The 15,727-nt window shown below is 38.3% G+C and overlaps 1 protein-coding gene across 1 annotated transcript; it reads right to left on the reverse strand.

Moving 5' to 3' along the window:
- Positions 1–4,406: 4,406 nt before the first annotated feature.
- Positions 4,407–7,345, reverse strand: LOC126817263 (lysine-rich nucleolar protein 1). The gene is made up of 2 exons (XM_050544077.1): positions 7,269–7,345; positions 4,407–6,450 (listed from the first exon to the last, which is right to left on the reverse strand). The coding sequence occupies exon 2, from the start codon at positions 6,435–6,437 to the stop codon at positions 5,193–5,195; it is 1,245 nt and encodes a 414-aa protein (XP_050400034.1). The 5' UTR covers positions 6,438–6,450; positions 7,269–7,345; the 3' UTR covers positions 4,407–5,192.
- Between the last annotated feature and the right edge of the window lie 8,382 nt (positions 7,346–15,727).

Here is a 15,727-nt window from a genome sequence, read left to right on the forward strand (position 1 = left end):
TATATATGATGCTATAATAATAAAATTGCCTTTAGCATACTTATAATTTAACAATTTACTTTTCGGTGGAATTTTGATTTTTTTAACTGTTGCCGAAAAGAACTTTCGGAATCTGTTCAAAATCGGTCAAAATTGTTAGCGATGGTCGGCATCTACGTGGCCGTCAAGAGCTTCTGTTGGTTGGAATTAACCAACATTTCGACCCTCAACAGAACAGACGACCGAGAGCTTAAAAATAAGTTTCGGCCCGTTATGGTTTTAAATCTTATAAACTACAAGCTTTGGTCTGCCTTGTTAAAAAGAAAAATATATTTAGGCGATATTATTTCGTTTCAAAGCTATCAAGCTAATGCAGCAAATAAAAAAATTGAAGCAAATTTATACAGCCTACCCAAAAGCATATTATTATATTATATAGCGCCCTTACAATAAAATAGTTCTTAGTATAGAATATATAAATATATAATTTAAAATTGAACTATGCGTCGAACATAAGATAAACGTAGGCCTGTAATGTTCCCAACCTCATGGTCGCGATCCTAGTGGTGGTCACGGAGCACTTTTCGTGGGGTCGTGGCGGAATACTCTGGAACTTTTTTTTAAAAATGATATGTTTTCATGAAAAGCATAAAAAAATCTCTGAACTATGTACACCTACCTCTTGCCACATTGCCAATCATCTTCCCCCGCTATTTCTTTCCTCCGTCTTTCATAACAATAATTTATTGATCTGTGTCGTGTGAATAAAATGATTATGGTTCTTAAGAGAGAGAGAGAGAGAGAGAGAGTAGTTTAACGTCCACTCGACACAAGCTAGGTCATTTTGGGACTAACATATCGTTCAATTTTATTTGAATAATTCGCTTGAGCGTAGGTGCCTTTAGCAGTGGGTGTAAACCAGAGGACCCGGAGAAAACCCTTGAGGTTGGACAGGCGACCCTAGATGGTTCATAATGAAAGAGGGATTTGTTCTTCGAGGCGTCGCGATGCGATGATAGTTTCTAGAATGAGGTGGCAACCAACAAAATGTTGGGAACCATGCACTGGTCCATAAGAAGTAAAACGCTACCAGAAGATTCTATATTTAAATGGATACAAAACAGATGCAGTAGTAAAAATATAACGTGTTTTAAAAATAGTTTATGAAATGAAATGGGGGTTTAACGTCCTACTATTTGGCTCCGAACTGGGCTAATGAAGAGGGGCATACGCCATACAGTGTACTATGAGGGAAATTTTGCTCGGACAGCGGCACTACGTCCTACTCTTATATCGAATTCCAACTTTTACGTGCACGCCAATGCATACACGGGACTTCGGTTTTTCGTCACATCCGAACGACTAGACAGCTGTCCTTGTCAGGTCCTCCGTCCTGCATCACTGACAAGGGAGAACCACGCCGGAAAATCTGGATGAACTTTCTCGGCCAATGCAGGGATCGAACACCCGACCTCCAGGCTAGCGAGCCAGCGTCTTACCCACTTAGCCACCGTCATAAAATGAAATGAAATTTCTATAACAAAATCTTGTGGGGTTGTAGACAAAGATTTTCCTACCAAAGGTTAATCAATCCCACCACCCAATCGTCGAGACACGTTTTGTCAACCGTCGACATTCCACCCACGTTTATCTCTCATAGAATTTGTGTCAGACCAAAAACAATCATTGATAGAGAGAGAGAAATGGGGTTTAACGTCAACTCGACACAAACTAGGTCATTTCCGGACTATCATATGGTTTAATTTTATTTCAATAATTCGCTTGCGCGTAGGGTTCTTTAGCAGTGGGAGGAAACCGGAGGACCCGGAGAAAACCCATGAGGTTGGACAGGCGGCCCTACTCCTTGCCACGTACCAGCGGGGATTCGAAACCACGCCAGTTGACTCAATGACAGGCCGTATGATACAGCATGCACGTGCTAACCATTCGGCCACCCTCCCCCCCTCCCTCCCCCCCCCCCCAACAATCATTGAGAGAAAAGAATGATGTAATTTTTCCCGCCAAAACATAATTCATCCGCTTAAACACGTGACGAACTTCTAACTTGAAACCGGAGTAAGCGTTGGGTGTAACACACGGCATTGTTCGCCCAACACCAGAATAAAAGAACGGTGCAAGTTTTCGCGCCACAACATAATTCAACAGTCCAAAGGCTACTGAATTTCCAATTTTAATCCGGATCGACGGTTGGAATGTTGGATCAATTAATTATGACATCATTTGAATTTTAATATGCATATCTATAACATTATTATCCTTGCTGGTCACTTTTTGCAATACTTTGCGGGATATTGACCAAAAACAACACGCACTTGTTGATGAATGCTACTACTCATATATTGGTGCAGCACAATGACAATTTTTGAAATAATGGTACCCCAACATCAAAGGATGACGTCACGTCTGTAATTTAGCATACTGTAGGCCTAGTATACTTTTTACTTTTTTTGTTTATTTTGTTTTTATAATCAATATTGGTCATTTCATGTCAAGTGGACCAGTGCTTAAGTGACCCACTTTGTAAAGACAAAGATATGGCTTTTAATATGGCTTTCATGGCGAAAGGTTACCCCTATTCAAAGGGTCATATCTCAGCCAATATTAATGCTAGAGTCATAATCATATATAACTTTGCAGTTTTACACAACTTGGCATGTATTATAACATACATTTTTTCGTAATTTTCTGAGGGGGGCACTTTACAACTTTCTAACAATTTGGTCCACTTGACATGGAATAACCCATATTAGTTTTCAGTAGATATTTGAAATTAGATTAGGAAACAGACTATGCCTATGTGTAACCCCTCTCTCTCTCTGATCAGAGTTGCTTGTAATCATCAGTTTGTTTTGTATATGGTAGCGGTGGTACTTCAATGGATGTGCTTGTCTACTTTATTTCATTTTATTCATTCATTAGTGTCGTTAGGGATCTTAATCGCTGTTTTTTGTCGCCTTTAGCCGCTTGAAGTTCAATCAAGCCGATTGGTAAAACAATGAACCGGCCACTATGGTATCATAAATCAATCTACTTTCAGCTAAATTGCGACGGGTTAATTATTACTTGTTAATTAAGAAGTCAATCAACTTGCTTGAGGACATGTATGCTAATACTTTCTAAAAACATCTGATACCACTTCACAACATTGATGTTTACACCGTAGATATTTAGAGTTTTAAGATAGATATTAAGTGCAGATCTAGGAATTGGTTAAAGGGTGGGGAAGCTAGAGGTTGTAACCAGTAAGCAATTGAAAATGTTTGGTAATTCAGGCACAACTAAAATTGTTATTTCTCTGGAGGGACCCACTGTCGCGTAGTGGGTAAAAGCGCTGCCTCACTAGCAAGAAGGTTTGAGGTTTGATCCCAGTGAGGGAGGTTGGATGGCCGAATGGTTAGCATGTACGTGTTGTATCATAAAGTCTGTCATTAAGTCAGCTGGCGTGGTTTCGAATCCCTGGTTGTGCGTGACAAGGTTTAGGCTCGGCTGTCCAATCTCCAGGGCCTAAAATAACGTGCCTTGGAGCACGAACGTGCCTCGAAATGAAAAATCCGTGCTTTGAAAATAAGAAAACTGCTCTGAAAAATGGTGTAGTGCTCTAAAAAGTGTAGTCAGCGATGCCTCCTGACCTCTAATTGGGTGTTTCTACTTGTGTTCTTGTGGTGTGGTCAGTTGCACAGATCAGATCAGATCACCTGGCACTCACTCGCGACTACCTCGGATGAGTCGAGTGAGCGCCAGCCGCATCAGCATACTAGTCAGGTTTTTCAGTAGGCTTGGTATCCAGTCCGCTCCGCTGCGACCTTGATCGTCATTTCACTTTCACTTTGAAAAAGTTTGTTTTTGACTTATTTTCACATATTTTCGGTGTTATCTGCGATTTTAAGTATTGAAATATGGATGGGGAACCGGAGCTCGAATTGACTTACAGTTCTGTATTATCGTTACGAAAGTGGTGTGTTGTCTTCCTAGTGCTTAGTTTTCATGCGAAAAAAGCTGCTCGCGACAAAATAAATCCCTATGTAAACTGCACCAGAACAGTCCACAGATGCCGGTTTCAAGCTCTCGATTTTCAAAATTTTCCCAGACCCCCCCCCCCGGCGTGTTTCACGCCTGCGGCGCTCGCAGGCAGTCGACTCTAAATCCGTTTTGTCCGGGTCCTTCGGTTTCCTTTAACTGCTAAAGATCCCTACGCGCAAGCGAATTATTGAAATAAAATTAAACCATATGTTAGTACCAAAATGATCTGGTTTGTGTCAAGTGGACGTTTAACACCATCTCTCTCTCTCTCTCTCTCTCTCTCTTGATCCCAGCCTTGGCCATGGAAGAATCTCAGAATTTTCCAGGTTTATTGTTGTTCTTGTTGTTAAACATCCACTGCTACTGAGGCTGACATCACAGACAAATTGTCCGATTTTCATTTTTATTTGAAATAAGAGGGTTAACATACATTTGGAAATGAAATGAAATAAAATGGGGTTTAATGTCCTACTGTTCTGCCCCTAAACTGTGCTATGAGGGAAATTTTGCTCGGACAGCGGCGCGGCGCTACGTCCTATTCTTATATCGCATTCCAACTACCAAGTAATCTTTTACGCGCACGCCAATATGTACAAGCGACCTCGGTTTTTTGTCCCATCTAAACGACTAGACAGCTGTCCTTGTCAGGCCCTCCGTCCTGCATCACTGACAAAGGGAAACCACATACATTTGGAATTGGATATAAGAGTAGCCCGTATCACAGCCCTCATAGCACACTACTCTATATTATGTTGTATATACGGGTCTTCATTAGCCCAGTCGGTGCATAACCTTAATTAAACATTATTTCATTGCCAGGCCTAAATACAAATACTACCAAGAAACACTTGTCTAGTCATCTGGATGGGACAATAACCAGAGGTCTTGTGTGCAAGATGGTGTACACATAAGACAGTTCAAATTTGAAAATAGGAGAAACCTGTAGCGCCGCTATCTAGGCAAAATTTCCTTCATAGCACACTGCATATGTTCCGTCTCCATAATAGCCTGGTTGGGGCAGAACTGTAGGACATTAAACACCTTTTCATTTCATTTCCTGACCGGAATATCAGTACTGCTACCACCTTTTGTTTACTTCTTCATGTTTACAAAAATAAAGAAAAAACAATTTTATAATTTTGATAAATTTCATTGTTTTATAATTTTTAAACTCAATCATCAAATTTTAAAGAGGAAGATTTTCCTGTATCAATATAAAACTTTTTACCCGATCCAGGAAGAGGCTGGAAACCCAAACCAAGACCTTTTGTTGCTCCCAGTTTTATAGACAGCGCACTATCATACTGCGCTTGTAAATTTTTATTAAGTTCATCCTGTCCCGCCTTATCTAACGCGTTATTTCCACTGACACGTGACGTTAAGCCTCCATACAATCCACTTTTAGGTTTACCAGAATCTTTTTTAAACCCACCCAAAAGACGCTGAAATTTGTCCTGCCGTTTTTGATCATCAAAGGAAACGGAACTCCATTGTCCTAATTTCACAGGTTCTTGTATATTTTTAGATTTTTTCGATTCATTTTCTGTCTGAGTCTTAACAGCTACAATATCCTCTTTAATTTTAGACTTTTTACATTTTTTCTTTTTCCTCTTTTCCGTTTTTGTGATTTCTATTTCTGACTTATCCTCTTCTTCTGATGATGGCGGTGATCTCTCTTTCTTTTTTTTCTTTTTAGATTCTCCAGAATTTAATTGTTTATCACTTTCATTTTTCTCATCAGATTTATTTTTATTTTTTATTTTTTTGGTGCTTATTTTGTCTTCATCATCACCTGAACAATTAATTTTTCCTGTATTGTTTTTGGCTTTTCCATTTTGTTCTCTGTCTATAGAACCTTTAGATTTTTTCAGTTTTTTCGACGAGGAAAGAGTTTCTTCGGCAGAATGAACTTCCCCGCTAAAATGTTTTCGCTTCTTTTTCTTACACTTTGGGATATCGTTTGCATCGAGCATGTTAGTAAGTTCTTCATTTTCTATTTCTTTTATTTTCTTCTTTTTCACAGTCACTATATCACTGGTTTCCAAGTCAATTTTTGTTTTATTTTTATGTTTTTTGTGTTTCACGGAAGTAAGTTTTTCATTTTCGAATGATTTCTTTTTCACAGTTATGTCCACATCACTGGTTTCCAATTCAATTTTTGTTTTATTTTTTTTATGTTTTTTGTGTTTCTTTTTTACATCATGTATTGAATGTTCTTCATCTGGTATTCCATGCAAATCTTTTTTATTCTTTTCCTTGTTTTTCCTTTTTTTAATTCCCTCGAATTCGCTTTCAGATTCATTGTTTATGGTGCCATTATTAGAACTTTTATTTTTCGACTTCTGTGCTTTATTCGAAATTTTTTCTTCATCTTCAAATTTTCTTTTCTTTTTACTTTTTTTGCTTTTCTCTGTCATGATTTGTTGATGCCTGAAAAAGGTTGTAAACAATCTTTTATTAATATTTAGCTTTTTGTCATAAAAATGTTATTATAAATCTGATTATTTTCTGTAACAGTAGGCTCTCAAAATTATGGTTTGGGTTACAAGAGTGTTTAGAGGTTTGGTGATAGGTTATGTCAGGGGTTTGATTGTATGGCCCCAGAACTCACGTGTATAGGCCCAAGGGATATTTTAATTACAGGTATGGAAAAACAGATCAAATAACCTTATTTTATTCCAAATTGTGTTCAAAATCAATGTAAAACAGACATATTAATTAAATTATGTGCCCTAATTGGATGCCTGTTGCTCCCTCTGCCTCCCCCCCCCCCCCTTCGTCCAATGACCAATGCTCTGCCCATTCCTTCTCCAATCAGCATTGACGCTTCTAAATTTCGTCTCCTCCACCCTAGAAATGTTTCCACTAATACTATACCAGTGTTGTCTAAATCCGTCTTAATCCAGCCACAGTTTAGCTTGAAATATTGTAGCTACTTGACCTCCTCCTCAGCATATAATCTAATATGGAATTCGAAGTGGAGATACATATTACACCCAAGCAAAATTCCTCTAACTGGTTTAAACCACCCCCTTCCGCTTAAAGATTATCATTATGCCTAGTACTTAATTCGCCTAACAATAAGTTCCAAGCCACGTTCCGCTCGGTGACGTTTTTTTTGGTGTTGTATTTATGTATATTTTTTTACTATTCTGTAGACAAAAGAGTGATAATGCTGACTACAATCAGCCTTGGGTACAAAATATCTTCCCCAATAACATTCCCAAAATATAAACAAACAAACAAACCTAATATCTGAATAATTCTTGTGATAAGTAATCGTTTTTCGAATCAAAACATTGCAACACGTGTTCACTGGTGAGGGGAGATAACGCTAAAATAGATTTATTAACTCCCTTTAACTAGTTGGGCACAGATCACCACTGTTTTCTCCCATTGACAATATTGACTTTCATGTTAATTCTCGTCTCTTAGTTCCAACCCCCATAATAAAATTGAACTTCGTGAGTTTTACCCAGGCGAACCCGTTATGGTTAAAGATTTTAGTCATACACAATAATTTTTTTGATGGCAGGGTATGAAAACGTCATATAGATCAACTTCCAAGATGTGGAACATCTGAATCCTAACCATGACAGAGAGAGAGAGAGAGAGAGAGAGAGGAATAACCAACTAAATATTCTACAGAAATCAGATTTATTACAAAACTTTGGTATCAGGGATTTACAACAAGCTAATGTTAATGCGCATAGAAATGGAAATGTTGTAAAATCAAGAAACAAATGACTTAAAGGGGCCATCCCGATTTTACCAGAGTCTCAGAAATAAAAGTTCAAATAAGTATGAAATTTAAACGCCAAAATATAGAGGGGTGGTGTATTTACCTTGTCTCAAAATTTCACCTCAAAATATTGAGTCGTTTGGACGTGAACGTCAAAATCGCTTATCCGGACACGTAACCCTGTTAAGATTTCGGGTCAATTTTTTAGTTTGGTGACCTGATAATCTATTGGCGTTCTTCAGAGGTCAATACAGTACCTGACACACGTGCAGTACTTGATAACAAAGGTAAACTTCACCTACACTTTATTTTTATTAAATAAAAGTCTGGTTTTATCCAGACATCGTATAATACAGCTTGGGCCGGGCGGGTTTAAGTTGTTTGAAAACGTATCATGTATATTGAGTTTGTTGCTCGGCCCTAAGGTAGAGGATTTTAAGGGCTTTTAAGAAAAAATTAAGCAGTTTTATTTTCTAAAATTATATTAGAGATTGACCCTTTGAACGAATCTATTGTAAAGATATAGCGCCTAGCTGAAAATAGATTAACTGAACAAAATACTGATATTAGACAGTGCCATGAATATAAAGACTTTTAAGACATTCTACAAGAAATAAAACTGATTAAAATACAGATCATATTTCCATTCGTTTTTTATAGTTCAAAATTTCGTTTTACTTGCCTTTAGTACACTAGGATCTGGAAGAGTTGTTTTATTATCGGCGTTCTGGTTGAAGTGATGGATTAGCCAATGAAACGGTCTGTTACGGCGAGTTTTTGGCGTGCGATGCACGGAACTGTGGGTTGAGTACTAGAAACGTCAACGCCGATTGATTAATCAATGTTTGATGTCATAGGGTCAAAAGCCGCTCGTATGACCCCTGACGCGACCCTCCAGTACAACCGGTCAGATCTTCATGTGGTAGTGTAGACCATCGAAGTATAAAAATACAAAACGATATATAGATTTGTATTTGAATCAGATTAACAAGAAATAAAACAGTGCCTAATAGACCTATTGAACAGATATAATATTGTATTTTCATGTATTTGATGTAATGATAGTGCAATGTGCATATTTTCTTTTATTTAAAGATCTTATTGTATGTATGTACATTGTACATGTTATGAATGTTTAAGTGGGAAACTTTCTTTTCAAGTTTTGTTCACTGTTTATATGTTTTTTTCAAGCTAGACGTGTCGTGTATTTGAGTGTATTTTTGTGAATATTATGTTAGTCAATTGTAACCTACTTGTATTTGCGAGAACAATGCGTGTGCTCTTTACCGCCATAATGTTAGTTGTTGTCTCTTGTCAAGGGTTAGTGCTAATTAATAAGGCCACCTCAGTTTTTCGTCATAGATCACGAGATATAAACAGGGCTAGCGATAATCCCAACTCAAACCCTAACCCTGGGTCTAGCCCCAATGCTGACCCTAATCCTAACCTACAATCACGTGTCCTAACCTTATTGGGGGGTTGGATGGCCGAATGGTTAGCACGTGCGTGCTGTATCATGCGGCCTGTCATTGAGTCAACTTTTGTGGTTTCGAATCCCCGGTTGTACGTTGCAAGGAGTAGGGTCGCTTGTCCAACCGCGTGGGTTTTCTCCGGGTCCTCCGGTTTCCTCCCACTGCTAAAGACCCCTACGCGCAAGCGAATTATTGAAATAAAATTAAACCATATGTTAGTCCCGAAATGACCTAGTTTGTGTCGAGTGGACGTTAAACCCCATTTCTCTCCCTCTCTCTCCTAACCTTATTTACATCTCAGCGACCTTGACAAAAATTGAGCTGGCCTTAACAAATAGATTTAGCCCTTGTGAAGATTGGAGCACGTGTTACGAGTACACAAGACGTGACATGCATTGTGTTTGAAATCAATGAATAATAATCATTTCTATAGCATTCAATACATCGTAATATAAATAGCATATCCATGCACTTAATCCTTCCTTAAACTACACCCTGAGATGACTAAATTTAGGGGTTATTGAGCCAATGATTACTCTTTCTTCTTAATACAAATCCACAAACCCCATGTATTCTGAGTTCAACATCTAAAGTGACATTCCATATATAATACAACTAGTTTATCATTTAAAGGGACATTTCATATATAATACAACTAGTTCATCATTTAAAATAGTCCAGTCTTCGACATTGAAAACACGAATTATTTGTCAATTCAAATCAACATTGATGTGATCTTACCGGGAAAAGATGGGCTTCTGATATTCAATATTTATGACAAAATAAACATTTTACCATTGGTACACGAATCGTGTACCATAATACTTTTCAGTGCCATTTGTTACAAGGGACTCGAAGTAGGAGACTAGACATATTCCACAAGTCATGTCAAACAGTGTCGTCATATTCTTATCTGGAGAGCATGCGCCATAAATACTATCGGTGTAGACTGAAATAACCAGACGCTAAAGATTACAATTCGATTGAGACTTCTGGCGTATTTCGCCGAACATAACTGATTTGAAATTAGAGTAAAAACAGAAACGATTGAATGTAAATCAGTTTATATACATTCATATTACATTATTATAAACGTTGCGACCCATTTGTGTCAATTTAGCTCCTTAGCTCCTTTAAATATGGGGGGTTGGATGGCTGAATGGTTAGCGTGCGTGCGCTGTATCATAAAGTCTGTCATTGAGTCAACGGGCGTGGTTTCGAATCCCCGGTTGTACGTGGCAAGGAGTAGGGTCGCCTGTCCAACCTCGTGGGTTTTCTCCGGGTTCTCCGGTTTCCTCCCACTGCTAAAGACTCCTACGCGCAAGCGAATTATTGAAATAAAATTAAACTATATGTTAGTCCCGAAATGACCTAGTTTGTGTTGAGTGGACGTTAAACCCTATTTCTCTCTCTCTCTCCTTTAAATATACATTGTATTACCCGTTTATTCTTGCCTCGATGTCTATGGGCTTTACAAATAGTTAACCCTGTGCCTAGTCTAAATTGTAATTATTATGGGGATATTATGAATTTGCATATCTATAACATATCTTTCCTTGTCGATCTATTTTTTATTTCAATACATTGGGTGTTATTTATTGACAAACAAACGATCTTAGTCGGTGATCAATAGAATCAGGAAATGAGTCATGTATTCACCGATTTTAATATCCTATATTACGGTAATGCTGAGCTCACGCCAGTCATTATGTTTTCAGAAATAAATAATCATTGCCCTAATTCGTATATTGTGGAAACATTCTTTGCTAAAAAATGGGTGTAAATCTTCACACATAGCTCGCACAATAAAAAAAAAAAAAGATATTTCGCCTGGAAACCACCACCATGTCCATCAACCAAAAATCACATCAGTGATTGTCACACACAGGTATTTTTCGGAAACTGACAAGGCTGTAGCGCTGTCCGGGCAAAATGCCCGTCATAGAAAACTTCATGGCGTATGCCTGAATTCATTGGCTCAGTCGGAGCAGATCAGTTTTAAACGCCATTCATTTCATTTCATATTATATTGTCACAGTGATCTTAGCTATAAATATATGCTGCTTATTTTAATAGAACGTAATATTAATGAAATGTTCAATATATTCATTTTGTGTTATTTATATTTGAACGACCAGCTCTTTATCTAACTCGTACATTAAAGGATCTAAACATCTGACTCAATATTGTCCGTCATATTGACTCGAATTACAATTCAATATCGGTGAATTTCAATCAATAGTCTGTTCATGTTATAACCTTATACCGTTAAAATATGTCATCCTAATATCCACTTTTTAAGACACAATGAACATTTTTAAATCACTACACGACTCGTGCTGTATTCTATGGATATAAAGGTTTCGAACGCCATTTGTAATGACCGAAGAAACATATCCCAGAAGACAATGCGCAAGTAATTAAAAATGGTTGATTCACAAAATACAAAAAAACAGTCGGAAATGACTGCCGTTCATAACTGATTAGAATTTACAATTAAAAAATACAAATTGGATATATGTAAATCACTTTATATACTCCCATATTACATTAATGTGTGCTTTTTGAACTATTTTCGTCTATGTTAAGTTTCCAATGAATAGAGCTATTCACCCTTTAACAGATTTAAATTTAATAATAATAATAAATTCAGTTCTCAAACTGTGGCTTTATAGTGTTTATATTAAAGGTTTATCTGTTTCTGGAGTGTGATGACCAAACAAATGGCAAATAACACGTAGATGAAATGTACACCAGTTTGTCCGGATGGTTTACTGTTGGCTGAAGATGTAGGTCCAACGACAACTGCTTCCTTTTGTGATTCGTCGACACTCTCTACATAAAAGATCCCATTCAGTAACGGTAACAGAACTTCTTTTTCAGAATAATCAGAAAACTCTGCTATGTCAGCACCAGATTGTGGGTTTTTGAAGATAACCAACATGACGTCCTGGTCTGGGCCACAGTAAAAAGCGTTCCTTGACCTGCTAGTCGATGTAAACTGCAACAACTCAGCGGTGTTGTTCTGGTTCTTCAAACTAATAAAGTCATCCAAAAGCGACGCATTTTGATATCGGTAAAGCATTTCTGGTAGTGGTGATTTTAGTTTTTGAGAATCTCCTAATTTGATCAGGGCATCGCGTAAAATCCTCTTAGTATTTGGATACTGTCCTCCATTAAGTCCATTATCTCGACAATCTTCGTTGAGAGATTCATAGAAATATGGTCTTATGCTGTAAGTATAGGCCATAATTAGTTTTATCTCGCTTCGTTTCAGTACTGTATAGATTTTCATTAGATCGGGTAATTTGACATCGTTTTCCGCCTTTTCCCACGCCAAGGCAAATGGGGGATTTTTGTTGGCTTCTTCCGAAAGCTCTTTATTGAGGTCACTGTCTGCATCTCTCTTCCGTCGACTTATGCCACTGTCACTGACACTGGAACAACCTCTAGTCCAGGCAATCTCACTACAAAATCTTCCATTTTGACTTTCTATGCCTTGAATGGCACAAATTACCAAAATTAACAGTCCACGAAATAATAATCTCGAACTCATCCTGTCCTTGTGACTGTCTGTTAAACGGTGAGCGTCTCTAGATAAATACACCGGCTTTATAAGGCAGATTATTTTTACAGTCGGGCATTACCTAGTACAACCCATTCACGGAGAATTTCATACCCTAATTTAAAGTGACGATGCGCCATTTGCATGTCACCTAAATTATCAATATGCTCACGGCTTAATACACGTTAACTAGGATTATTTAACATTTAATTAAAAAAAACCAACAACATTAAAATACCAAGGGCAGATAATCGATTGGTTTTCATTTAATCGGATTTAAACTTTGCTAACCAGGTTTCTCCGCTACCGAGAGAGAGAGAGAGGGAGAGAGCGTGAGAGAGAGCGAGAGAGAGTGAGAGAGAGAGAGACTCCAATCGACACAAACTAGGTCATTTCGGTACTAACACATGGTTCAAATTTATTTCAATAATTCGCTTGCGCGTAGGGGTCTTTAACAGTTTGAGGAAACCGGAGGACCCGGAGAAAACCCACGAGGTTGGCTACTGATAAAAGATGGTGGCGCGAACAACATCGATCGATAAATTTCAATTTATCATAACTTTGTAAATATTGTACTAAACGGAATGGAAACATGTTTGGACTGATATTAACATTAGAGATTCATCTTTCACAATATTGTAGTGATTCATGTTGCATAAAATGGCGCATTGGTACTTTAATATAGCATCCGGTTAAACTGGTTAAATCATTAAAGGCATAAACGCCTTTTCCATTTACGCGTTTTCGCCGGTAAAATGGAAACGGTTCCATTACATTTGCATTAAACCGACTTATTTTCGCCGGCGGAAACGCGCACATGGAATCCGGGCCTTATTATGCTCAGTATTTATATTTTTTCAATATTAATCTGGGGTCTCTCGTCCGCTATGGCTTCAGGAATACACACAAAATATAGAAGCAACCGTGTTAATATCCTTTATTCTGTAAATGGACATGATGATGGTTATCTACCCTTATAAAAACGAAGGTCAAACGACTGGTTTGTAAACTGGTTTTTGATTGGTTCGTAGACTTTAGCTATAATCAAGGCCAGGGCAGATAATTTGAAATCGTGGAAACCCTATGGATTAACCCAGTGTATAGTGGAGTAGAACGGAATGAGAACACTGGGGATACCGAGGATGTCCATAAGATCGCCATAGGACGTAGTGCAATCATCGCATGACAATGCCATAAGGACCCCGAACGCGTGTTGGGGTCGTGGCAGACCACAAGGTGTCTGGTGAAGACGCCATGAAGTCGCGGTTGCAAATGTCACAATTTTTGGTAGCGTCTTTGCCACGCGTGTACTGCGCTTGTACTACGTTCATGGAGATGTTACCGCACTTGTCTTGCGACCTTGGAGATCCCACTGCGTTCTCACAGCTTTCCAGGTCAGATCGCAGAAACTTGGCGTTTAAAAATTTGTGTTGAATCTGCTCAAGACTCGGCGATCATTGGCGACCATCGAGACTACATGCAGCACGATATCGGGCGTTTCCACCACGCTTCTGGCGATCTTGACGCGCTCTGAGACCATTTTCCGTCGACGTAGCATATGTTTTTTTAGTTCCTTTAGGAACTGTATCTGAGCGGACGATGTCCACTGACAGTTCCTATCCGGCCCTATATAGTTGCAATATGAAAATACGGTAAAATACAGCTCTTCCCACCTCTGTTCAAAGGCTATTGTAGAATTCTTAACTACTTTTCTTTCTTTAACAGCTCAAAAATACATAATATAAAATGAAAATATTAAAAAATGTCATTCAAATTACTTCATTCTTAGCAAAGTTATCACTATTTGTAGTTTTGACAAGATGTGTGCATTGTGTTAACATGGGCACTGGTATATTCGAGACTTAGCCTCGTTTTCCCATTTTTAAATTCAGTTTTTAAATGGCGAACCGTTCTAATCTAGTTAAAATCTCGAGTATCCAATGTCATTGATAGTTGATTATGGTCTTGTTTTGTTAATAAATGTCAAATTAAAAGTTTATATAACATTTCAGGCCTAAAGACAGACCTGCAATAGGCAGATTTAGCTCTTACATAATGTATGTTTAAGTGTACAGGGTAAGTTGTACCCCTTCCAGACCCCCCATCTGGCAACACTGTCTGAGCCAGCACATTACTCAGTGAGTCACTATGGCTCCTTGGTAGTACTGGTACCAGAGATTATATCAGTCAGAATATAACTAGCATTGTGCCAAACAAGCATCACATTTTAACAGATGTAATGTCCTCAATTTCAATTATACATATAGCTGTTGCTCTGTCATAAAGAAGGATGAGAGAGAGAGAGAGAGAGGGAGAGAGAGAGAGAGAGAGAGAGACGCTCAGTGGACACAAATTAAGTCATTTCGGAACTAACATATGGTTCAATTTTATTTCAATAATTCGCCTACGCGTATAGGGGTCTTTAGCAATGGGAGGAAAACAAAGGACACGGAGAAAACCCATGAGGTTGGACAGGTGACCCTACTCCTTGCCATGTACAACCTGGGAATCGAAACCACGCTAGTTGACTCAATGACAGACCTTATGATGAAACGTGCATTTGCCAAAAGGAAGACAGTTGTAATAAAATACGAATGAACATACATTAGAATGGAGGCTCAGTGCGCGGGGGTGTCCATCAAATGGGCACAAAACCAGACCCAACTTTTCTGGAGTAAAATTTTTCGTAGAATATGATGCCGAGTGGTAATCAGTCCGCCGTTGGGGCGTTTCCGAGATATTCGAGGTCAATCTAGATGTAGCGCAAACTTAATGAAATATTACGCAGGGGTAGATTGAGCTTACAAGGGTCCCCTGGCTAAAAATATCATTGGTGTCCTTACATCAACACTGACATATTTATGACATATGACATATTTATTAATAGAACAAATCTTACAGTCCAGTGAGCACCCCTGTATGGAGCGG

This window comes from Patella vulgata, chromosome 4, assembly GCF_932274485.2.
Source record: "Patella vulgata chromosome 4, xgPatVulg1.2, whole genome shotgun sequence".
Lineage (NCBI taxonomy): Eukaryota > Metazoa > Mollusca > Gastropoda > Patellidae > Patella > Patella vulgata.